The 27,389-nt window shown below is 40.3% G+C and overlaps 1 protein-coding gene across 6 annotated transcripts in view; it reads left to right on the top strand.

Annotated features, from left to right (window-relative positions):
• The window catches only part of usp48 (ubiquitin specific peptidase 48), a 253,629-nt gene that overhangs the window by 75,936 nt on the left and 150,304 nt on the right, over positions 1-27,389 (top strand). For all 6 annotated transcript variants that reach the window (XM_076268712.1, XM_076268713.1, XM_076268710.1 and 3 more), the window contains one exon: positions 15,146-15,228. In XM_076268712.1, coding sequence (XP_076124827.1) covers positions 15,146-15,228 — 83 coding nt within the window. The remainder of the gene's footprint in view (positions 1-15,145; positions 15,229-27,389) is intronic.

Raw genomic sequence — 27,389 nt, 5'->3', positions numbered from 1 at the left:
TCTCCGAGAATGAAGTATCTAGACTCCTGACATGCAGCCATCCTACCACATGCTCGCTGGACCCTATACCTACGAGCCTACTTCAGTCCATCAGCCCGACCATTGCACCAGCTATCACACATGTGATCAATGCCTCGCTAACCTCCGGCACATTTCCAACAGCGTTCAAAATGGCCCGGGTAACACCGTTACTTAAGAAAGCTTCTCTCAACCCTGCTCAAGTCGAGAACTACCGCCCTGTCTCACTCCTGCCTTTTCATATCCAAAGGCATTGAACGAGCAATCTCTGACTTCCTTTCACAGAACAACCTTCTGGATCCAAATCAGTCTGGGTTCAAAAGCGGCCACTCTACCGAAACGGCTCTGCTGTCTGTAACAGAAGCCTTAAAAGAAGCCAGGGCGACCGCTCGGTCATCAGTACTCATTCTGCTTGACTTATCGGCTGCCTTTGACCCGGATTGCCTCTCAGACATAGCTACATGGATGAAGGCACACCACCTCCAGCTGAACCTCTCAAAGACTGAACTGCTGGTCCTCCCAGCTAAACCTACCATACACCACGACATCAACATCAAATTTGACTCCCTGTCTGTTTCACCTACCAGGACTGCAAGAAATTTAGGAGTTGTTCTCGACAACCAACTAAACTTCTCAGATCATGTTGCCTCAGTCGCCCGGTCATGCCGTTTCGCACTCTACAATATACGGAATATACAATATACGGAAAATCAGGACTTCCTTAACTCTAGATGCCACCCAACTTCTGGTTCAGGCAATAGTCATCACTACTGCAACGCCCTCCTGACAGGTCTCCCAGCCTGCGCAGTGAAACCACTTCAGATGATCCAGAACGCGGCGGCGCGCCTGGTCTACAACCAACCCAAGAGGGCACATGTTACCCCGCTACTCATCCAGCTACATTGGCTACCTATGGCGGCCCGCATCAAATTCAAGGCTCTGACGCTTGCCTACAAAGTAGTCTCCGGCTCTGCTCCCACCTACTTGAATGCCTTCATACAGACATACGCTACCTCCAGACCGCTGCGCTCCTCAGACGAACGACGTCTAGCTCTACCTCCGGTACGCTCAGGCCAATCCAAACTTTTCTCATCTGTTGTTCCTCGCTGGTGGAACACACTGCCAGTTCCTACAAGGGCAGGGACATCCCTCTCCATTTTCAAAAAACTCCTGAAGACCCAGCTCTTTAGAGAACATCTCCTCTTATAGCAACACTTACAACAAGTCTTGCTGATCCTAGCACTCACCAGCCGTCTTAAACTGAGCACTCACTGATGCACTTATTCTTACTGTACTCTAATGTTTTTTAAATTGTCCTAATATTGTTGAGAATTGCTCTAAAACTTAAACTGTTTACCATGTTGTTAGTCGCTTTGGCTAAAAATGCGTCAGCCAAAATGTAATGTAATTTGCAAAGCAGGTGCTGGATAAACAAATAGCGTGCGTGCGACAGAGGTAAAGTTCTTTGGTGTTGCTTTAACATGCAACGGACGTAAACACAGCAACAACATAGCATGGCGACAGCAGACAACATGAAGCATGCATCATAAAAGCAGACAAGAAAACATTTTAAATTAAGAGAGCTTACCAAGTGGCTGCACACCGGGTTGAAAGTCCTTACAAACTAAGTGAATCTCGCGCTTCCTTTTCACATAGTTAACACCGGTCACATGTCCTCTCAGCACACTCCTCTCTTAAAAAGGCACTACACTATTGGGCTGCTAAACCTCAAATGTTTTACTGGCATTTATAAGCATGTATAGCTCTGGCAGGTAAACATTTGATCACACATGTAAATAAGAAATAACAAAACTTCACTAATGACAAAACTCCACAGAAAACACAAGTCTGACCTTGTAAATTAACGACTGCTTTGAATTAACGTTTAACACGCGTCATTTAAATGTGCTGGTGAAACAGTTGTGTACTCTATTGTTATTTACCCCCAATTCTGTGGTGCAGTGCGTTAAGGCTGGCTGATGACAGCCGCCGTTGCGCAGCAGTTATCAGTCCCCTGTCCATGAGTTCGAATCTGGGTTGAGATTTTGACAATATTCACATCGTTGTCCTAAGTTTATCTTTTGTGCAGATCATATAATCAGAATCAGCCTTCTTGGCCTGGTTTGTGTAAACTAACAAGGAATCCCCCCCACTCCATGAAAATCAAAGGCTACATATTCTCAACTGACTCGTCAAAAAGTGCGCACCGGAACTATGCTTCTACTATCATTCTACCACAGGTCGAGAGGTGTAGTTGTAACTACACAACTTTACAATAGTGGTTGCGAACGTTCGTTGCTACTATGGTTTTGGGAAACACTAACGTACGCACCCCTGTTCTGCTACTAGGCCACTAAAAGGGGTGTAAAAGTGACAGTGAGATAGGGAGGAGCAGCCCTCTTTTCCATGCGCTGTAGCACAAAAAAACAAACATATTCTCTTCTCTTCTCCCCTAATCTCCGCTTAGTTTACATTTTCTAATTTCATTTCTATTTATGTTTGTCCTTCTTATTGACTGAGTTGGCGTCTGATCCATATGAATTCCCGCTGTTGTGGAAGGCTGATAATTTCTCTTCTGTTTTATTGAAATGCTGAATTGATTTGACCGAGTCTAACTGTTTCCAACGGTGTAACAGCAAAAGTTAAACAAAAAACGTAGTAGTTGAAGCCCTCTTTGTACTGTGTAGCCTTTTTTTATTTATTTGATTGTTTCTGTTTGTTCGCGAAGATGATAGCGGGTGGTCTTGTAATAACGCAAGTGAAAACTGATTTAGACATTTTGGAAAACTCATTCTTCTGAATCAGTTTTCATGGCATTTTGGAGAGATGTGCTAGAAAATCTGTTTAGGCAGTCCCATATATGGTAACGAGCTGTGTGCGCCTGGAAAGAGAAGATATGCTTTCTGAATAGCACAAATGTTGTTCCCAATCGTTTCCATAAAATAGGCAAAGACCCAAAACTAAGTCTTATAATGACATAATGGTATAGTCTGTTTTCCATTTAGGATGCGCGGATGAGGGATAAGGCTTTCATGGTGGACCACGCACCTTTTCTTGTGTCAGGAACTCTGCACATAGGCTTAGTCCATAGCCCGGCTCCAGTGAAGACGGCTCTGGTCATCCCATCTTACCCTTTCCCCACTTCCTCTAGCCTACCATTCAGGCTATGAAGACCTGCAAGTTAAAAGTTAAAAGCTGAACTGCTGTGAAGGGGGCAGGACTCCTCCATTGGCATCGCTCGCAACGAACAATTCGACCCCGAGCCAATCAGCGAGCAGGAGGCGGGAGTTGTGAGAGACGTCGTTGAGATTTTGGGCTGTGTTTGAATTGTAGTCCTCGAGGAGTTGGCAATGGCGGAAGTTAATGAAGCAATTCAGTCCGTGCTGGCTACGCTTCCAAATATTCAGGAATTGAAGTCCGAACAAAAGGACTGTTAAACACATTTTTTTTTCGGGCAAAGATGTCGTGGCCCTACTCCCTACGGGATTTGGGAAAAGTTTGATTTGTATCGCGCAGTAGCCTCGATATTAAATTACAGCATGTGCGGCAGACCCGGTATGAACGAAGCGGCGTGTTTTCAATGATCACATCTAGCTTTGACAATTGTGATGATATTGTAGCGCCGAGGCTATTTGCCCCCATGTTGGGCTTTCCCCTGTGTTCCCCTGTGTCTTCTCTTTTCCCGGCGTGTGTGTGTGTGTGTGTGTGTGTGCGAGCGCAAGAGTGTTTGTGTCTCTCTCTGCCTCCTGTGTCATAGAATGTGTCAATGAGTTCTGATGTGTTTTGATTGGGGGGAGGTGTCCGGGAGGGAATATTTAGGGGTTCAGATAGGTTAGCTAAGGGGCTAGGTTCTTAGACGTCTAGATAGATAGATAGATAGATAGATAGATAGATAGATAGATACTTTATTGATCCCCAGGGGAAATTCAAGGTCTCAGTAGCATACAGACATCACACACATTCACTAACAGCAGAAAAAAGTAATTAAAAGTATATAATATAAAAACACAACTAAGCAATAAGGACAGTAGAAGATAAAGAATATACTAGATATACTAAAATACAAATTATACTAAATAGCACTTAATCTAAATCAATTCTAAAAACGGTATCCACATAGTGGGTGATTAATCAAGAGGCGCTTGCAATGACTGAGGCAGGGACTGAGCCTGTGATTCTCTGTGCATAGTAAGGTAAGTTAAGGTGCTCTGTGTGAGTGAGTGTCATGGTGATGGTGCAAATGAGTAAGTCCAACAGTGCAGCAGTGCAAGAATAAAGTCTAGAGACCAGCATAAAATAAATATGGACATATAAGCGAGTAGGCAAGGTAATATTAAAAAAAACTATATCTATCTCTCTCTCTCTCTCTCTCTCTCTATATATATATATATAACTATATTAAGAAAAGGTATAAGTCTGGCCACAATTCGGCTGTGGCATGGAGGGAGGGGTTATGCATATGTGCTAATATAGCACACAAACAGTGAGGCAGAAAGACAGTGGTAAAAAGTGGCTAGTGGCTAGTCTAGTAAGTTTAGTCAGAGTAGAAGTGGATTACGTGCGAGTGAGTTATGTTGCATTGTTTTGTTGGCCAATGAGTGTGAATGACGAGTGATTGAGACCGTGATTTATCAGCGATCAGTTTGTTGTTTTGTAGTGGACACCTGTTGCCCGTGCACTAGCCTGTACATCTATAGGAAATAAATTACCGGAGTTTTGGAACGATATATCAGCCTCCCCGTCTCCTAACTTCTCATCAGCGTTACAATATGCTATCTTCAACCTTACTGTCGAATAGTAATCTGCTATTTGCTATTCTTCCACTAACTCTTAAATTTGTATCGCAAAGCCGGCATCGGTCATTTACATCCATCTTGTTCGCTCTGGTGGGGAATGGTTGTTGTATACAGCGCACGCAATTTCTGGTGAGCGTTGTAGTGTTGCTTACTTCACGATCGAGCTGGCGCATAACATATGTCATGGCCAAACGTTAGCGATTGGGTGAAATCAGATCCAATCGTTTCAAACTTCTACAGAGTCCACGCATCCAGCTTGCAAACGTTCGTCAATAGCCGAGATCCCAGACCCTTGTAGAAGAGAAGCGTACCAAGGGGATGGCCAATGGCCAGGCTAGGATCGGCCACTCCTTCACTGTTCTGTCGGTTTGTGCTCGGATGCATTTTTCCACACTTGGCTGCAAGCCCCCCTCCCCCTTCTTTCACAAGCAGTGCAGCTTTCTGAAGCGGTGCTTTCTGAAGCTAATGTAACAACAAATACCACCAATATTGTAGTGTGGCAATAAAAGTATTCAGGGTTTGCGCAAGTAGCCTTAATATATAAATAAATTAAGGACATAAAAGTTTAACGTAGCTTAATGTCCCAAAAAGTCATTTTACTCCCCGTATGCGCTCATTATAAAGAAAGTTTAGCGTGTCCCAAAAAGAGCCATCAATTAATCACCAAACGTCTTATAAACAAGCCTTGCCAGGAGCAACACCTTGCAAAAATAGATGATAAAAATAGGCCTAATAATGGTTGGAATGGAAAGATGCAAGTTGTTTTAAAAAAACAAATGCTCCCGTTACCCCGCAGAAGTTGCAAAGTAGCCTAGCCTACACCCAGCCTAAGCCTACTTCAGAACACCTCATTGACTGTCTGTAGTAGGCTACAACTTCGATTCAATAAAAAGAGTTCTAAAGAAAAACGTCGCATCAACATTCCTGCCTAGATTCGAACTCAGGACTGCCTGAAAGTTGCAGACCTGTTTTGGAAATACGTGCATTAACCCACTCGACTGTCAGACAACGCTAGCTGCATCGAGTACTGGGTAGGACTGTACACTGGTTGCTGTGTCACAGCCTTGAGTAACCGAATTTGTTTTCCTTTGTCATATGAATGCTGTTATCCGATTTATTCTTCTTCTTATTATTCCGCTGACGCTTTTTGTGCGTTTAATGCGGCTTCAACCGTTTAACATAGAAACTTCATTCAAACTGCGTTGCGTAGGTCTTACTTAGGTGACTTCAGCTATGTATCTTTCAACTTTGTAACTTTTATACTTTTTAAACTATTAATTAAAAACTACTAAAATGTCCCCATAGACTTAACATTGGTGATTATGACATCACAGTAGGGCACTTAGAATCCTATGCCAAGTGTTCCGATCACCTCCAGCAACTGTCTGTCTCAGGCTTTAAGCATACAATATGGCTCTATTAAGGCTACAGATCCTGTGCAACTGCTTCCTCTGCCCACAACTGTTTCAAAAGTCCTCACTACAATAATTGTATATTAAACAATTTAACCATTTAAACCAGAGCCATATAAAGGTAGAGTTGCGACAATGGGTGTTCAAAATTCGTTAAGGTCACGTGGTTCATGTAAACTTCAAATAGTTCCCGGAAGTGATTGACAATGGATTAGAATGCATTAAATAGGCTACTGTTCAATGATGGACAGAGCCACGATTGGTTAATTGACAGTGAATAAATGCATTGATATACAATATTTATAACAGTGTAATTATTGTGTAAACTATGTAGTTATCCTACCATTACAACAATATTAAGAGAGAATAAAAAAAGTTTAAAAGTTTTTTAACATCTCCAGTGTAATGGTGGGCATTCTAAGTTAACCGTAGCATTAGGCCTACCTATTTAGTAACCCCATGGTAATGCGAGTGATCATAATAAAATATAAAACGTGACATGTAAGTCCTTCGATAAATAACCAGGCTATGAACTCATAAACATGAACAGCATTTTGTCATCGTTTGTCATTCACCGTGCTGTGAACAGCAGATGCTAGGCTAAAGAGCTTGAGATTCAGACAGGTGAGCACCTGGGAATGGTGTGCATCGTGTCAGAAAATAGCAATTTGATCAGTGATCATGCATCATCAGCGCAAGCTTGGTTTGAAACTTTCTGGGGATGGGGATTTTACACGATCCTTCATCACTGGGCTAGCCATCACTGGGCTAGTGTGCCCTGCTGTGTTAATATGACCGTGCTGATGCTAACAGCTGCAGCTCCCTCAAATCTAGGTTCTCTCATGCATAGGCTAGCTTTTGCCAATGAAAATGAATGCAAAATCAAAAAAAAACCCAGTCCTGCTCCTAACTGAAGAAACGTTTACGTTACCAACAATGTTAACAACAAACTCAGTTTCACTGCTGCAAGTAGGCCTACAAAGTTGGCTGTAAATATGCTTCGCCATATTTAACGAACCAGCTAGCTTTGTGATAACAAAATCTTACCTTTTATGTGTTTAGTCCACTGAAAGTTATCCACATATCAAACGATTAAATCCACAGTTATGGAGGAATTGTTTTGGGGAAGCAGTTGCCCTTTATCCCACTTTTGCTACCACTTAAATCCATAGCCTAGATGAGCATTGCGCATAACGTTTCAACTATGTTGACATGATGGTAAAGCTAAATGCCCAAGACACGTCACGTCATAAAAGTTGTAGGCTACAAACGCAAAAACTTAATAACAGCTCGTTTGTGGTGTTGCCTAGTGCTGCCTAATTGAAATGGTATAGGCAAGGTTTATCTTATATTAGGTTATTATGTGTGGCACATTTATTGGGCTTTAGCCTCTTTTAATTTATTTGATAAGAAACTGATAAAAACTGAGCAGCAGAAAAGCTGTCATAGTCGATACATAAATAGTTTATTATTATAATTAGGTTATTAATACTATTACTTTACTACTATTACTGTTGTTACTATTATTATTATTATTATTATTATCCGGATGAGCCAATAATGTAAATCTGAGTCTGAAATGTTGGCTACAAACAGTCTGTAACTGCACTGCTGCTATTATAAATTGTTAACTTTCGGGAACTATTTGAGACTTCCATTAGCCGCCATTGTTGAAAAAAAATGGAACATTAGCGTCAATGGAGTTGTCGCAACTCTACCTTTATATGGCTCTGATTTAAACTATCCAACTATTTAACTGTTCAACTATTCCAACTGTCAGTTATCATCAACTATGCCTCTAGCCTACTATATTAAACCACCACCTACCTAGCAACCAATTTAGCAACCATTGAAATTAAGCATCTATGTCAGTTTCCATAGCAACCAATATGATTATACTAGCAAACCACTGTAGTAACTCCTTTATTTCTGATAGTAGCCACCATGGACACTCTAGCAACAACCTAGCAACGACTTCAAGTACCCTAGCAACAGCCTAGCAACCATATTCACAGTTAAAACCTAGCAACCATCATCATTAACCTAGCAACCAGCATAGCAACCACCATAACTACTCTAGCAACAGTCAGTTGTCAACTTTGACTTCTTTCAACTGTTTCCTCTGCCCACAACTGTTTCAAAATAAAACTCCTCACTACAATAATTCCATTTTAAATAATTTAACCATTTTAACGATCCAAATATTTAACTGTTCAGCCTTTCAAACTGTCAGTTGTCATCAACTATGACTCCTGCCAACTGTTTCCTCTGTCCACAACTGTTTCAGAATAAAAGTCCTCACTACAAATAGTCCCTACTGAAGAGCGGTGTATCCCCTCCCCCTCCCCCCTGACTCGAGGTTGCCAACCCTGATGGCGAAACACTACTGACTTAGTGATTAGTAGATAGGTGGAGGGTGGCGCATCAGGCCAAAACACAACATGACATGACAAAACACAACATCAACATCAGTTGAGGGCTGCAACTTCACTCTTTAAATGACAATATCCTGGCCGGACTACTGTTGTCAGTGATATAAGTATTTGAAATGAACATGATTTCTTAATGTCTAGTGACATATCAGGGCCATTTTATGATCAATTTAAATATTTTTCTTACATACGGTTCCTTTAACTATCCAACTATTTAACTGTTCAGCCATTCCAACTGTCAGTTATCGTCAACTATCTACCTATATAGAGCCTTTAAACTATTTGTTTATCAACACACATTAAACTATCAGTCTATGAACAACTTTTAAACTATCTACATTTAACTTTTAAACTTTCAACATTCATTAAACTATGTGTATCAACATCCATTAAACTATCTGTCTATTAAACTATCTGTCTATTAACAACTTTTAAACTATCTACATTCAACTTTTAAACTGTCTACTTTTAAACTATCAACTCGTATTAAGCTATGCAACCACCATGTCTGTCCTAGCGTCATTTTCATGCACTCGCAATTCCCTGGAATTACATTCTCTAGTTTTGTTAACATTACTGTTAAGGAGATGCTGTAGGCAAAGGCTATATTTTAACCTTGTTAGTGTAAGAAAAAAAAATCAGAACTATTCACAAGGTTTCTGGGCAGCATATTTATGTTCTGTTAGCAAGCGAACTTCTCATGACTGCCAACAAAGTAGCCTACTGCCAGCTGACAAAGCTCTCATTTTAAAACATTACTGAGAGACAGGCACTGTACAATCAAGAAATCCTTTCACATACCGAGTTTCTTATAAGAAATATACTGTAGCGTATGAATGCTATTTTGTTGACTTTAATATTGTTGCTGCTGAACCATGAAGGACAGGCCATCATGGAGTTCTGTCCATCATTAGTGATAGGCTTGGATTAAATGACTGCAATTAAATGCTGCATGTTACATATTTTTCCTATCAAAGTCCTTTTTGTGCGAAACTCGTTTATATAATTTTGTGAGAAACGGATGCAATTTCAGGCTGTATCGACGTCGATACGCTCAGATGCCCACTATGCTTAATTTTTTTTCTGGGGGAACACTTGCTAGTTTTAACCAATAGGCCCCAGGAATCTGTAGGTTCCAGAGATTTTAAAACAGTTAAGGGATGCTAAGGGCCGGTGGTAGCGTAGTGGTTAAGGAGCTGGGCTAGCATGCAGTAGCATGAAAAGTTGTGCGTTCAATTCCCGGCTTCCACCATTATGCCCTTGAGCATGGCACTAAACCCCAAGTTGCTCTGGGGACAATGTAGTCCCTTGTAATAGAATTGACACATGACTTGATCGCTTCGGATGAAAATTGTCTGCTAAATGAATAAATGTAAATATAATGTAAATGTTACACACAATGTGATGTAGTTTTACCATGAGAGCAGAGTGATGTGATGAGTTTTTGTATTCTTTTCTAAAATGGTTGCTACATATAGTACACCTGGCAAGGTTTAATAGAGACAACGAGAAATATACACTGCAAAAAATGAAATCTACCCAAGTGTTATTAATCTCATATTAAGATCAAAATATCAATTTGGTATTGTTTTTAGCATGAAGAGACTTACCTAACGCTCTCTAGAAAGATCATTTTGACTACATTTAAGAAGAGTTTGACTTATTTTAAGGAGTCGAGTTTGACTTATTTTAAAGGAACACGCCACCCAATGTCAGTAGTAATATATGTTCTTACCTTAACTTTCACAAGTTGAGTCATACCTCTCCCGTGTCGGTACGTGCACTCAAACGCTCTGGTGCACGGCGCGAATGTGTTAGCATGTTGTTATGCTAGCGGGCTCAGACGTAGCCATAGATGGAAGTAATCAAAAACATCCACGTTTTCCTACTTAAATACAGTTGCACGAGCGTTTGAGTGCACGTACAGACACGGGAGAGGTATGACTCAACTCCTGAAAGTTAAGGTAAGAACATATATTACTACTGACATTGGGTGGCCTGTTCCTTTAAGGCAGGGGTTCTCAAAGTTTTGATTGGTCAGGGCCAATTCAGGAACCCAACATTGAACTGAGGGCCGCCAAAGGGGAGAAAAATAAAAAAACCTGGAAAAAAAATTGTAAACATTTTAATGACCAGGTTGCATCTCTACAGTTTTTATTTATTGCATTAAACACATTTTAATTCATAACTGAGGCTAAACCTGGCAAAACTTCTTAAAGAAAAATGGCAATGCACACACAATCCCTGGGGTTCTCTACCCTCAACAGACAAATTTGGGATATAACAGTTCTAGTTGCAGTCCATTTCAAGTACAAACTTGTTTAGAACAAACAGTCTCAGTGTGCCTTGCTTCTTATCAGCATAGGCCTTATTCAGGGCCAATTCCAGCTACCAAAGCACCACAGGAAAACCTGACGGCCACGAAACACCACTAAACGGAGATTCATTCTTTTCAAAGCACACAGTACAGTTGTACAGTTTTACAGATGTTATCGCGGGTCGCCAGAAATGTTTTTGCGGGCCGCCATTGGCCCCCGGGCCGCACTTTGAGAACCTATGCTTTAAGGAGTCAAGACAAATTTGCTCAATGCACTGGCAATCAAATTTACTTGTTTTCAGGAGGAGCCATTTTTAAATCAGTCAAACTCTTCTTAAAATGACTGACTCACTATCTTAAAACTAGTTATTTTTTATTATGAATACCGCACAGCGGAGCAGCGGTCATATAGGTTTAGTCCCCCCCCGCCAGACTGGACCCCCCGAAAGAAGGCTAGGGCGGACACAGTTTTCTGTGAATATCTCGAGAACCGTAGGGCCTAGGAGGACACATTTTTTTGTATGTTGGTCTCAAGGGGCCATGTCAACCTTTCATTTGATGTATAGGGCCACCTCGTTAAAAATGAAAAAGCAAAAACCAAGGCATTGTAGTTTGGCAGTTATCTTTTTAGATTTCATCATTATGACACACTCTAAATGCATGCCAAGTTTCGTGGAATTCCGTTCATGGGGGACCATACAATAAATGAATATGTGTACATCTACTGGCTGTACACTACACATGCACATGCACGCACACTCATGAACACACGCAAACACACACATAAAATATGCACACACATGCAGGCACACGCACACAAACACACACACACACACACACACACACCAGGGATGGAAATTAGCACCAGCCAAATGCGGGTGAATTTATGCAATGGCGGGTGAATTTAGTCACTTTACCAGCCACTGTGGCGGGTAAGATAGAGCTAGCATACCACAAATTTACAGTCAGATACAGGCGAATTTTCATAGACCCTGGCGGTTAAAAATAAGAAAGTGTCTCGTACGGATCATGTAATGTTATCAGTAGCCTATAAGGGTAAATTGTGCTGATTTGAAGTTAACTATAATAGCTACCAGTGAGCCGCAGTCTCCCCGTAGCATGGCACAGCGCTTCACTTTTTGACACTACAATAGGCACACAAAGTGTGTCCAAATTCACCCATTCTTTTCTGTTGAACTACTTGAGAAGTGCTCATCACACAGATATCACATTTCTCAGCTTTTAAACGGTGCTAGTTAGCTGCTATTTGCTGTGAAAAATGGTTTGCGTTAAAGTTAAAATTTTCAATGGATTCAAATCTCCACATCCATTCATCTTGGTGGAGTATCTCAGTAACTCTTCATGCAACACATGACAAGCCATGTATCAGCAGGGCCTAAATGTCAGCGCGGAATTGCGGGTATAGCACATAATTTATTCAAGTCCCGCAACTCTAGCCATCATAATGCGAGAAATTCCTGCACACATTTTACAGCACTGTAATGTGAATGCGGGCCCGGACGAACCAACTTCTGACTTGAATCGAATTTAGCCCCATGCAGAGACACACACACGTGCACAGAACTTTGCAGGTGCTCTCTCTCTTGCGCGCGCGCAGCAGGACTTGTCACCGCTGAAGTCAAATTATGCTAGGTGCTTCCATGTCTACTGCTAACCGAGGAAAGGAAAACAAAAGTTTAGCGATCAGGAACTGTCAGTAATTTTGGGTTACATAGAGTCGCCATGAGACGCGAGGGGACATGAATGTGTTCTCCATTTGAGGAACGTAATCTATTGCGGACGTGCACAGACACAGCGCATAGTAGGCCTACTTTCACTTTGTAGAGTGCGCATTCATTATGTGAAAGATACCAAAACAGCGATTAAACATTCTCAAATTGATCACTCCTATTGACACTCCTATTAGAAAATCATGTAAGTAAAGATTATGTTGTAAGACAGTGTTGTTCTGTCATTGACGCCTGTAATAAGGGAAAATACGATTTACGGTTTGTAAAATGTATGCCCCCCCCCCCTCCAAACTGTGTAAATCCCCCCTATATGAAGAAATGAAGGTGGGGAATCCCCCCCTCCCCCCCCCCCCCCATTTAGAAAAATAAATGTTAAGCCCCAAATAGAAAATAAATGTTAAACATAGCCTAGATATTTGTAAATATTATGGTTATGGGATTTGGCAGACGTCCAAAGCGAATATTAAAATCAGACGCCTTTGTCCAAAGCAAATATTAAAATCAGATGATGTAGGCTACACAGTTAGATCAAGTTGGATAGCTCCAGAACTCACGCCAAAGGATTGTCTTAAAGGAGCCACACCAGTTTTATGACACTATGGCATATGAATGCTGTTCAGTTGAGCTTTAGTGTTGTTACTGTGCATGGAGGACAGGCCAATTTTGAGTTCTGTCCAACATTGGTGGTAGGTTTAGAGAAAAATTCAGCACATTTTAATTGTATCGCAATAATGCCGGTAACCATCATAATTTAGGTTACTATAATCATGATATCACATTTGTATACCGTATCTCTAGTGGCTGGTGAAAAGGTTGAGTGGCTGGTAGATTTTGGAATCCACCAGCCACAATGGCATGTGGACAAAATATTTAATTTCCATCCCTGACACACACATCTGAAAATGTGACAAACATGCTTTGACAAGGACCCATGGTTATCTTGCCCCCATGTACAGTATGGAGGATGGTAAGATAAGCAAAATATTCCATAAGAACCACTGTTGGAGAGTTGCAAACAAAGGTATCATCTTGGGGTCACCAAGTCCCCCAAAAAATCTTCAAAAGTGACCTCACTGCTAATAGATTATTTAGAGGGCATTCCAGGTAAAAGCCTATCCAGTCATTTAATTACCAATGTAAATGGCAGGAGTTACTGAATGGTACAGTGACTTTGTCTGGAAGTGAAAAGAGAATTGCGCTCTTTGGCTAGAAACACTTTAGGTGTGTTTGACATATGTAGAAGAATGGCTATACTGAAAAGAACCCATACCTAATGAGAATTATGGTGGAGGGGCTGTGCTGTTGTGGGGCTGTTATTTTCCCCAAAGGCCTTGGGAACCTAATTAAGGTGCATGGTATTATGAACACCAAGAAAAACCTAAACATTTTCAAAGGAAATCTGTCAATCTCTGCCAAGAGACTAAACGTTGGTCATGATTGGATCATTCATCAGGTCAATGAACCAAAACAAATATTGTTTTCTGAATACAAAATCATGCTTCGGGCATTGCCATCTCAGTTCCCTGATCTAAACTCAGGGAAACAGTGAGTGATGCACAAAGAGGAGTGAGTCAAAGAGGAGATGCACAAGTGTGGACCTAGGAATCTGGACGATCTGGGGAGATTTTGACTAACAGTCTTAAATCCCTTGCTTTGTATTCTCCAACTTTATGGGGTGTCATGAGAATATTTCAAGCTGCTTTATTGGCAAAGGGAGGCTTAAGAAGGTATTGCAAGCAGGGGTGCCAGTAATTGTGAGTGACGTGTTTTTGTTTAAAATATTTATTTATTTATGAGAGAGGTTGGATTTTTCCTATTTTTTTCATTGTGAGATTACAATAAATCACCAACAGATATTTTTTTATAGTCTTAGTGTAGTAGTAGTATACTATATAAACTTTTTTGATCCCGTGAGGGAAATTTGGTCTCTGCATTTATCCCAATCCGTGAATTAGTGAAACACACACAGCACACAGTGTACACACAGTGAGGTGAAGCACACACTAATCCCGGCGCAGTGAGCTGCCTGCATCAACAGCTGCGCTCGGGGAGCAGTGAGGGGTTGGGTGCCTTGCTCAAGGGCACTTCAGTCGTGCCTATTGGTCGGGGTTCGAACCGGCAACCCTCCGGTAACAGGTCCGAAGTGCTAACCAAGTAGGCCACGGCTGCCCCTAGTCTTATAGTCTTTATAGTTTTTAGTCAACTTTAGCAGAGGTGCCAATAATTCTGGAGGGCACTGTATGTTAAATACTGTGTCCTTCACATGACCATATTCCTTGAAAATAAATTTGAAGATGATGCCTACCTCAAAAAGTGGTTAAGTGTTGCATAGAGTTTCTTTTGCATAGCTGATTGATAAAGAATGGATTAATTGGACTAATTGAATCTCTGGTTGTTCATCTTTTTGATTACTCCACAGGAAAACGGGTCATAAAAAGAAGCTGAACACCTTCATTAATTTCCCAGAGATCCTGGATATGGGACCATTTCTGGAAAGGAAAGGTATTGTCCTGTAAAGGTGCTCACCTTTTCTCCCTCAGTGCAGTGAATTGTGGTGTTCTTGGCTAGAATTAGTTTGAATCAATCTCAGAGCTTGACAAGCTTATGAAGGGTCCAAGCAGAAATCTGCCTCTTTCTGTCCTTATTCATCTGATTTCCTATTTATTAAATGTGACTTCTTATAATAATTATTATAATTGCTATTGTTATTGATATTATTATAGATATTACTGATACAACCAAAAAGTTGGCATTGGTGTGCATTCAATAGAGCACATTTGCTAACATTTCGAGTGGCTGTCAGCAGCTAATCAGACAGTATTTTATGGCCCTGTTCACACAAGAACGAACGTTTTGAAAGCAATATTTTTACTTACCATTTTTAAAAAGTTTAGGGTCCACACGGCATCGTTTTCAGAAATTACCTCATCCACAAGGAAACTCTAAATCGATTGGATCAGAGTTTGTGACCGCAATATGTGGAAAAGCTTATATTTTACATTTTGCATTATGTCTGTTACAGAGCAAATTACATTGGGGAAATAGCGGGGGTGGTGCCAATTTCCCATAGTCTGGAGTGAGACTATTGTGAGACTATTTCATGCGAGATTGATAGAGAGAGGGGAAGTGACAAGACAGAGAGAGAATGACAGACAAGTGATTGGCCTCTCTTAGTGCTATTTTTGCAGACCTACCTATCAGTTGTTTCTGAGGGTTTTTTCCCCTGGTTTGAGGTAGTACTCAAGAAATTTCTTCAAGGATGGCAGGTCTGAAAATATCTTCTCCATCATCAAGTTATTCAATTAGGCTAAACATGGCCTTAACTCAAAACAGCTGGTAGGCCTACTGTTAGAACTATGTCATTTTAAATGATAATTCCGGTATTTAGCACTTTGAGTCCCTTTTCTGGTTTGTTTTGGAGGAACTAGAGTGGTGGACACAGAAATGTTGACAATGGGTCCGGTCTCGACTTTTTGACTCGTTTAGAATCACCTTTGACTGCTTCAGAGTGGCTGGCTACGGGCATGCACATGTCCTTAAAACAACCCTTAACGTTCGTTAGTGGTGTTTGTTGATGATTAAAAACAAATATATTAGCGCAATGTATGATTTCAATCTGTGTTATTTGCTATAGTGGAACTATTTTTTCAGATACCTCACAACCGCGTATAAACTTCCGCTAGATATTTGAGTTTGAAGCATTGGCACACTCCCGACCACTTGATGGCGACAACTACTTTGCCGTACAAGGAAGATGTACAGAACTCTGTGTCTAGAGCAGCGGTTCCCAAACTTTTCCCCCCGCATACCACCGCCTACATTCCGACTCGGCTCGCGTACCCCCACCATCCGACACATAAAAACGTAACGCATTCTATACCCCCCCCCCCCCCCCGTTGACAATATTTGTCCGTTTCCCGGTTTTAGGTGTGTGCATTTGGTCAGTTAAAAAGTTACATCCACATACAATATCTTATAATAGGCCTACAACAACGCCTGACAAGGATGTATTCGTTTGGACAACATACAGCCTAGAAAGGCTAAACTTAGGCTACCTTTAGTTTGTTAAATGTAAAGCCTAGCTTAATGTTACCTTTCTTGCCCATCTGAAATAACTCCTAGCTTTGCTCCTTCCCTCCTTTCTGTTTTTGTTGTTTTCAAAAACCTGTTATATCCGCGAAACTTTCCCCCCACGGACCATGGACCATCCAACGCATTCAAAAGTAACGCATTCTATTAGCTATTCCAGGCGTCATGTTTAATAAGCTGCCCTTTTTTTGATGAACACATACAGAGTTTATAAATGATATCCTTTAATTTCATGTTTCCATATCATTATGACCTGATTCGAAATTGTGTATTTATTCATGAATTAATCACAAAAGATTTAAAATTTAAATTTTACACCTGTCCGCCATAGCCCTTTTCATCTCGCGTACCCCCTAGAAGCAGCTCGCGTACCACCGGGGGTACGCGTACCACAGTTTGGGAATCCCTGGTCTAGAGCATAGACCAGGGGTGGGCAAACTTTTTGGCTCAAGGGCCACACTGGGTTTTGAAAATTGGCCAGCGGGCCGCATGATAATACATTGCAGAGTATGGGTGTAAAAATTAGTGTAGTCTCAGGTGATCAGTGTAGTCTCCTAGCCTACTCCCTCCGCACAACCTATCAAGAGTGTGTTAGTTGGTTAACTGATGTTTATTGGGCGTTCCAGTGTTTCGGCTCGGATGTCCCTCAGCGACCGCATTGCGACCTCCAACGTCTCGCTCTAATGACAGCATTTGGCACGTCGGATTGGACGTGATACGTCTGTTATTATGGATGAGATGTCCCAGGTTCATTTCCTGGCAGCAGACACTCTCCATGTGTGCCATGTCAGTGGATATAGGGACACAAACCCTTCATAAGCACCACCGATTGTTTTCTGTGCGCTCAGATACACCTCTCTCTCTATCATATATTTCTCCTCCATAGTCAGGCTCTGTGGGGGGCACTAAAGCTCCCACTGCTCCTACTGGCTCATAGGCAATTGGATGCCTGCCCTCATTGGTGGGTCTATCCCATTCGTTCATATCCATTTTGTTGAGGCAGTAAGCTAACTATGACAGCCGCTATGTAAACAGCATAGAATGTTGTACCAACCATTCTCGTGATGTCATCATGTTCTGAATACAAAGATGGCGGCACACAGCTGAAATTAATGCAACTTGTTTGTGCTTTATTCTGAATAACGGGTCATATTTCTGACTTTATTTGTATTTATGGTATATTTAACTAGTTCTATAGACATCTGTTTTATTTGACTGCTTCATTTCCACTTTACAGGGTTCCCACGGATCCTTAAAAAGGCTTAAATACAACTTTTGCTTTTTAAGGCCTAAAAAGTCTTAAATTGTCTGGAATGACTTGAATTTTTGAAAAAGAGGTATTAACTTTGTGTATGGGACCGCCAGCGAGTGCAAGAGAGCGAGTGAAATGTCTCCATCCGGTTTCCTATGCGAGTGGTAGAGTGAGCGGGAGAAAGAGCTGGTAAGTCAGTTAGCAATAGGGTGGCTATACATTCGGATTTAGGCCAGACAGTTTAAAAGCCCTACAGCGTAGCCTCAAGCCGGACGCTCATTTATCCTCCTTTTTGGAGTTGCGCTGGGCTTCTAGAATCTTTGCTCGGACACAGCATCGTTTCACAAACTATGGATGCGAAGACTGCTGGTCAAATTATGTGCGGTGCTTCTGTCACTCGTCTGATAATTTGCTGCACAATTTATGAAGGGACCACCGACCGACAGAAGAAGAAAACATGTTTCAGGAGGAAATGCACATTAAGTTGATCTGTTTGCATCTCCCCAGTACTGCGTAAAAGTTGTGAAATATAACCGCATATTTTTTTTTATGTCGGCAAGGATTAAAGTTCTCCGTCGTAGGACGGATTTCCGTCAATTTGATTTTAGAAATGTCATATTTGAGATCGATGCAGATCCGATGAGAAAAAAAAAATAGGGTGGGGGGGGGGGGGCGGCTATCACCTTTTCTTTTCCTTTTTTTTAAGGCAACTACAAATATTAGGTCCGATGAATTAATGTGTGTGATGATAAATGTTTAAAGACCTAATAGTGTTCTTGAGAACTTTCTGTGTCTCAATCAGTGACGGCTCAAGAAGATAGCCTAGCCTACCTCAGCCATGAGTTCCGCTTTGTTTATGTTGTAGCTACACGCTTGTCTCGTTGGCCTGGGGCGTTTGCTTAAAAAAAAGAACACATATGGAGGACTAATAACGGTCTAAAAGTTGGATTATAGTGACACAATCGAGACAGCTGATGAGGTTGGCAAATCCGTTTAACTTTTTTGGATATGATATTGTGAGCTCTATGTGCGAATTCGGAGAAGAAGCGTAGGCTGTGTTCTTTCCGTGCATCAATGTAGACAATTTCTTACTATCGCGAACTCTTGTCAGGGGAGGTCATTCATTTTGGGTGTCACCTATGACTTGAACAGATAGCCTGCTATGCCACCCCATGTAGGCTACTATTATTGTTACAGTTTTTAATCAATGCAACTAACATTATGTGTAAAGCGACGCAATATAAACCGTATGCAATGTATTATCCCGTCTGTTATGACATGTACAACAATGTTTTTCACAATTTGCAACGGAAGGTTTTGACTGAGCGTGTTAACATAAAATAATAATAATATTGTCATCATCGCGAACTGTTTAGTAAGGGGGTCAGTCGTGTTTGTGACGCACAGACAGCCTTGTAGCCTATTTTGCTTTAGGCCTCACTTTTAACGACAGTAGGTTGTGAGTGTATGTTGACAAAAAATAACCATGCAATCAAAATAGTCAACTTAAAACTTTGCTATAAAATATTATTAATTTATAGCACAAAACCATAACCAGTATGCCTACCAGAACCTTGCATATTAGCGTAATTTGTGTGCGTCTATTTGGCAAGGCCACTAGCTGTCATGGATGCGTTGTTGCTAAAGGAAGGCAGGTGTCAAAAGTCAAAAACTAAATGGAGATGGGCAGCTGTTGGAAATGGGGGAGAACTAACAAGCCATGGTGTAAAGAAATGAAAGTGCCAGGGGCAGTGTTTGGCAAGTTACTTCAAAATCGTAATGTATTATGTATTACTTATTACTGTCATTTCAAAGTAATTTGTTACATTATAATATTACTGTCTTTGAATTGTAAGGCATTACACTACTATTGTATTACTTTTAAGTTACTTTTACCAAAATATCTAGAAATATGGATTTGGAATTCTAAATGCAGTTTATTATGCTCAATGCAGCTCATTCCTTCTAATGGAGGGCGATGTGGTATAACATAATGACTAAGCTAGGCTTAAGGCTAACAACAGTAGAATGCAATAGGCGCAGTGATGGCTCATGATGCAATACAAGGAACAATCATAGCCAGAATTTTGTTAAAAGCAGACAAAAGGTCGAAGTCTGGTCAATTGTGATAGAAATGCTGTAACTTTAGGCTTAGGCCTACTCATTAAAATCAACAGAGAGCCCACTACCTGTATATTGTAACCCAAAACTTGTCAAGATAGGCTACACAGTGCCGCTGCTGGCCATTTTGGTGCCCTAACTGGTGAAATACAGTATTAACCCAAGTATGTCATCATATGGTCAACTATAAAGATGTAGGCTAATCTGCCTGTTCCCAGGGATGGGTAGTATTTCTGAAACATGTAATATGTATTTCAAATACAAAATAGTATTTTGTCATTTGTATTTTATTGGGTTGAAGGAAATGGCTCTGTATTTTGTATCAAAATACTTAATTGGTGTGTATTTTTGTATTTTAGAAATACTGCAAAATACTATATGTGAAACACACTAAAAAAGTAGATACTACACACAGGTGTAATGAATAATTGGTTATTATTTTTATCGCAATCAGCTAATGTGAGAACAGCTGTGTTCAAAGACACTAACAGCTTTTCAGTGACGGCTATTGTTGAAGCATCAGCTCTGGTCTGAAGCACTGGTGTGAAGTCGTACGCAAGTAAAGATGAGCAAGTTTACCTGTGCAAGTTCACATAAGGACACTGACAAAGGCAACCATGTCCTATTGTCTCCATGCCAATCTTTAACAGAAAAAATGTCAGATATCTCAATGAACCACAATGACATCAATAGATGGTAAGGTGTTGAGTGTGTTTGAATTCCCTTCCTTGTAGCATCCATTTCTGCATTCTACAGTGGGGACAAGTTCACCTTGTTTAATTAAATAACAATTCTATTTCCTTATTAGCTGCATACTTGAGGTTAGAGATATTAAGGCATATCAAGTTTCTCACATACTGGAACTTCAAGATACATAGCCTTATCATTTTCTTATTCAGTTCTGCACTGGACTTGAATTACGACACGCTAACCATCGCAAAGTGTTCTGATGCTGGGAACAGGCAGGGATGGGCAAAAATACATCAGAATGTATTTCAAAATAAAATACCTAATACCCTCATTTTTAATGTATCAAAATAAACTACAAAATACAGTAACCATATTATGTATCAAAATAAAATACTGTATTTTTGTATTTAGAAAATACTCAAAATACTTTTTTCAAGGAAGTATGAAAGCACTGCAAAAAAAGCTTTTTAATATCCCAAACATTTAGCCTATTAAAACTATATAGTAAAAAACAATACAATTTGGCCCGTCATACCAAATAGTATACCGTATACAAGTTCATGTAGTGTGATCAGAACAATAATTCAAGAATTTACATTTACATTTAGTCAACTAGCTGATGCTTATCCAAAACGACTGACAGAGCTTTCAATTAACCACATTATAATCAATAGGCCAAAATCATAATTGTGTATCTGTGCCGAATTTCGTAATTCAAGTCCAGTGCAGAACTGAATAAGAAAATCATAAGGCTATGTATCTTGAAGTTCCAGTATGTGAGAAACTTGATATGCCTTAATATCTCCAACCTCAAGTATGCAGCTAATAAGGAAATAGAATTGTTATTTAATTAAACAAGGTGAACTTGTCCCCACTGTAGAATGCAGAAATGGATGCTACAAGGAAGGGAATTCAAACACACTCAACACCTTACCATCTATTGATGTCATTGTGGTTCATTGAGATATCTGACATTTTTTCTGTTAAAGATTGGCATGGAGACAATAGGACATGGTTGCCTTTGTCAGTGTCCTTATGTGAACTTGCACAGGTAAACTTGCTCATCACAGCTGTTCTCACATTAGCTGATTGCGATAAAAATAAACCATTGTTGCCTAATTACCAATTATTCATTACACCTGTGTGTAGTATCTACTTTTTTTAGTGTGTTTCACATATAGTATTTTGCAGTATTTCTAAAATACAAAAATACACACCAATTAAGTATTTTGATACAAAATACAGAGCCATTTCCTTCAACCCAATAAAATACAAATGACAAAATACTATTTTGTATTTGAAATACATATTACATGTTTCAGAAATACTACCCATCCCTGGGAACAGGCAGATTAGCCTACATCTTTATAGTTGACCATATGATGACATACTTGGGTTAATACTGTATTTCACCAGTTAGGGCACCAAAATGGCCAGCAGCGGCACTGTGTAGCCTATCTTGACATGTCTAAGTTTTGGGTTACAATATACAGGTAGTGGGCTCTCTGTTGATTTTAATGAGTAGGCCTAAGCCTAAAGTTACAGCATTTCTATCACAATTGACCAGACTTCGACCTTTTGTCTGCTTTTAACAAAATTCTGGCTATGATTGTTCCTTGTATTGCATCATGAGCCATCACTGCGCCTATTGCATTCTACTGTTGTTAGCCTTAAGCCTAGCTTAGTCATTATGTTATACCACATTAGAATTCCAAATCCATATTTCTAGATATTTTGGTAAAAGTAACTTAAAAGTAATACAATAGTAATGTAATGCCTTACAATTCAGAGACAGTAATATTATAATGTAACAAATTACTTTGACGATTTTGAAGTAACTTGCCCAACACTGCCTGTAGGTGGCATTAATTATATAGTAAGTGTACCCTGTAGCCTCGTTTTGGTTTAAACAATGGCCGCCGTGTGAATAAGGCGAATACTCCCTTTACTTTGCTGTTTGCATCTTTTTGTACATTAAAAACCAATAGGTCGCGACCGCAAAAGGGGTGCTATCTCGATATGAAGAACGTATGACTTATGGCCTGAAAAAAGTTCAGTCAAACGATTTTTTTTCACTTTAATCCCTGTATGTCGGCGACTGGCTGCATAAAAAAAACGCATCTGTAAGTGCGTTCATAATATGCGCATGCTTGAGAAGAAACCAGCAGTTTTTTCAGCAGGAACATGCGAGGAGGGGGTTTCATTTTTCCCATACATTTCTTTAAAACAAGTCAATGGTTTTACAATGTTTCAGTCAAGCTTTGGTTGGTTTAAGGCGAGACACTACTTGTGGTGACACTACAGGTGAATAGGGTAAAGGGTATAGGGTACCCAGTTGATTACTTACATTAATATGAGAAAAAAATGTATTACAAGTTTTCTGTAATTTAATGTTTACATATGCAAATTAGGCATTACCTAATTAAATATGCGCTAATTTGCATACATTTTAAAGCAAGAAACCTGAGCATTGGATACAGCCAGGTTCAAAATTATGTTTTCATTGTGTTCAGATAATAGATGTTGAAACATTTACAGAGGGATTTATGAATATCTACTTTAGTTATCCTGTAAATCAGAATATAATGTCAATAGCCCTAAAATGTCATGTAAGTCAGGCTAGGAATAATATATCTACAAACCCCTCTGTAAATATCTTCGAAATATAGTTAGGCATAAGTCTAGAAAGTTTGGTGTATGTAAGTGCTTCTGAAGTGGAGTTTCCTTGCTCATAGTGGGAGAGGAAACTCTTTTTGAGAAAACAGCCTTGAAAGACAGCCAATGAGATTCCGTTCTCAGCCTAGACTCATCTTTGAACTTTCGCGATTGGTTGCTGATACAAAGGAAGTGGATATGGATCACATAGCGTGATACAGGAAAAACAGAGCTTTCCAACGGTACTACACACGATATATTTTGGGTCACAGTCGCGGGAGTGCATGCAAGGTTAGAATGCTAACTTCTGGCCGGTAACTATGGTAACCCAGCACGCGCGGCCATATTGGCGGTACTCGGTGAATGAAGTACAATGGAGTATTATGCACTTTGGATATCTTACGTGATTGTAGCGTGTCTAAACAACAGAAAAGCTCATAAAAATGCGTCTAAGATGCAAAGGCATATAGGGCAGGACTTGGACCACAAGAAAAGGCGCGATATTTCGAGAAATTACGGATTATTGGCAGCGCAGATCCATATGAGTTGGGTGAGGGAGACGAAGTACCAAGTTCAACCACAAGCGCCCCCCTTCCTCTGATAACTTCTGGCATTATTGTCCCTTCTCCCTGGTTTTTTAATAACGTTTGGAAGTCGATACCTACACCAGATGTTTTTCTCAGTCTGACCTATTGGTACAACCTAAAACACGGCAATAATTAACCATTTTCCTTGACGATGTTAGGGATTTACTTCAGTGCCTAATGCTTTCTAATGAGGCGAGTATCTCCAATATGGCGATGTCCAGATCTAATGACACGCCATGCAAACCCCTAATAGGCAACAGCTGCAGCATATTATGTATACACGAAAATTAGTAATTTTAATGGCATGGGTTACAAATTTGAGCCTGTGAGGGACAGGCCTGTTGACTACCACTAGATGGGTTTCAGGCTCCAGCTCAACCTTCAGTAGAATCATTTGGGTGAAAATGACTGTGTGGGCGCTGCCGGAGCATGGACACTGGAATCTATCTGTTGCAAAGCAGTGGCGAAACGTAGGGAAAATGTTCAAGGAAGCCAAAGTGACGGGAAAAATATGTTTATTTATGTATGTGTTTATTTCGGGGGGTATACATTTTGTGCAATGTACAACATAGATACATTTTGTGCATACATAGGCTACTGTAGACCTAGCCTACAGGTCATGTAGAAAACTGGACGAGGGGCGCTTGAGACAGCAACACGCACGCTGTCTCTCTGTCTCCCTCCATCCCTCACACACACACATTGCCTACTGTACATCCTCCACACAACTGCATACTCACTCACCACCACTACATTAGGCCTATGCGAAGGCTACGGTGCATACAAATAAGCTATATAACACGCATTGTCACGGCAATGTAGGCTAACGCAGTATGGACTACTGGCACTCGTAACAGCAACTCACGGGCTCTCTCTCTCATTCCCTTGAAACTGTTAAAAACTTCGTTACCGCAAGTTGACCCCAGATACACGGAGGATACACGAGTTTGCCGTTTATTTTAGGCTAACGTTAGTGGAAAGTTTGCAGATTTTTACCTTGTGGATGTTGATATTGCACGAGTCTCTTGGATAGCAGCACTGCGAGTTAAACTCCCTCGCATCAAGAATCTGCCCTGAGACGGTGAACAACTGGCTTCAGGGTGAGTAGAAAGGGACATTGGATTCTGTTTACAGACCCACTGTGGTTTAGTTACCAGCTAGTAAAAGCATTATTATCGATCTGTGATATCATCGGAGTCATGGTTTATACTCTCTATGGTCGGAGTGCTAGCTTGTGGAGTTTGACATAAGAGTGTTTCCAAGGTGTTTACCTGCTAGCCCTTTCCTAGGTTGGATCGTATGGTAGCCTATCTAACACTGCCTATCTAACACTGGACCTCATCTGAGGCTACTGTACTTCGAGATATTATTCCAAAGGGGACAGATAGGCTACTGCACTTAAAACTTTAAACGATTGAACGAACCTTCCCGGACTTTGTAATTGCGACCAGTGACTGCATTGGGTGAACGAAGCCGAAGTTGAAACTTAGGCTCCATTGCACATAGACTGTGGGCTCGCCCTTCTATGAATTGAAAAAGACTACAAGCTGCCCCACCGAGTTTGCGATAAAGTAAGCAAGAAAAGGGTTTTTTAAGTCAGGATATGGCAAGTTTAAGACAGGATAAGGCAAGTCAATGGCCAACCAGTTTCCATAGTGCACATCTTATAAATAGTTTGAATGTCGTGTGTGTTTCTGCTCATTGACAAAATAGTGTTCAGTATGATTCATGCCCAATTAATTTCCCCTGTTAAAGTGTTTGCCTTTGTTTCACTAGTTTGGTTTCATTTTGTATGAGATTTTGTGATGTAGGCTAGCCTATGATAAATGGCTTATGGCCAATATGTAACTCAGCTAGGCCTAATGTTAGTTTCTTCAGCCATGTCAGCTAGCCTCAGACTCATTATCTGCTATGGCTGCTAGTGCTAGTGCAGAGTAGCTTACCATGCCAGTGCCGTAGCCGATTGTTGAAATCCAACATGGCGGCGCCCGTGTAACAACACCACTTTCAACGTACAATTTTATCCCTTTTAATAAATTCAGCCATTTTAATCATTGTACCAATGAGAAGAAATAAAATACATCTGTTATCTCACCTTTACTTCAAATTCCAGTTCAGTTCATCTTTAAATACAACTGGAATGCAAAATGTAAAGTAGTGGGTAACACTTTATATTAAGACACACAATTTCACCATTAATTAGCTGCTTACTAACATGTATATTAGTAGCATACTAGGCATTTGTTAGTCATTATAAGTCACTAAGTAATACCTTATTCAGCAAGACCTTATTCTACCCTTACTAGACCCTTAATTAAGAATTTGCCCTATGTAAGCTCCTAATTACCCCTTATTCATAGTTATTAAATAAGTTGTTGCATATGAATTATGACATACATTTGCATGGCTCAGTATGGGGCTTGTAAGGTGGTAGTACCACAAGAACAGTTATTCATCCCTAATAATACTTATCAAAGATGGTCTATTCAAATGGAACTAGACACTAAACCACAAGTGCTAATAGTGTACAAATAACTCATAATTAAGTCTTTGTAATGCAGAATATGTTCCCTATAATAAAATTGGGCCTAAAATCGATGTTTGTATTTGTGCTTACTTGGCTGTCTGCTTGTTGTGTAGCCTACTGTGCACTGTAATACACTTAAAAAGTGTGAATAGGAGGCAACTTTAGTTTAGGGAACACATGGGGGTTAATAAGTGCCAAATTAATTGTGAATTAAATGTGAACCAAGACCCAACTTCAGAATAGGGAACATATTCTGCATTACAAAGACTTAAAGCCTGTGGTGCAGGTTAAACAACACTTTCAATTAATGGGTACATTAAACACTCAAGATATGTATATAAAGTTAGATATGTCTCCAAAATGGTGTTAAAGTCCAGTTTTTGTAATTTTTTGTTAGTAACGGTTATTTTTTACGCAATTCGGTGATGACGTCATATGAGGTAGACGTGGTGGAAGCTATCTTTTACAGTCTATGGGTGGAAGCAGAGATAAGAAGGAAAAGAAGGAATCCGACCTGCAGTCATATCCCTGTCCCACCCCATCTCTCTCTCCCACTTACTTACTGTCTCACTATTCACTGTCCTATACAAATAAAGGCAAAAAGCCCAAAAAATATACTATACTATAAATATAAAAAAGATCTTTGGTGGAAGTAGCCTCAGCCTTATAGCAGCTACTAGAACTAGCACTGGCGTCTAACTGGGATGAGGAAGAGGTGGCAAGACCCACAGTTAACATTTAT

The sequence above is a fragment of the Alosa pseudoharengus genome, unplaced genomic scaffold (genome assembly GCF_046254945.1).
Source record: "Alosa pseudoharengus isolate Yale_2024_CS ecotype anadromous, Long Island Sound unplaced genomic scaffold, YU_APseudo_1.1 YU_APseudo_1.1_scf_5, whole genome shotgun sequence".
NCBI classification, from domain to species: Eukaryota; Metazoa; Chordata; class Actinopteri; order Clupeiformes; family Clupeidae; genus Alosa; species Alosa pseudoharengus.
The sequence above is the reverse complement of the archived record's forward strand: the minus strand, read 5'-3'. Positions and strand labels throughout refer to the sequence as shown.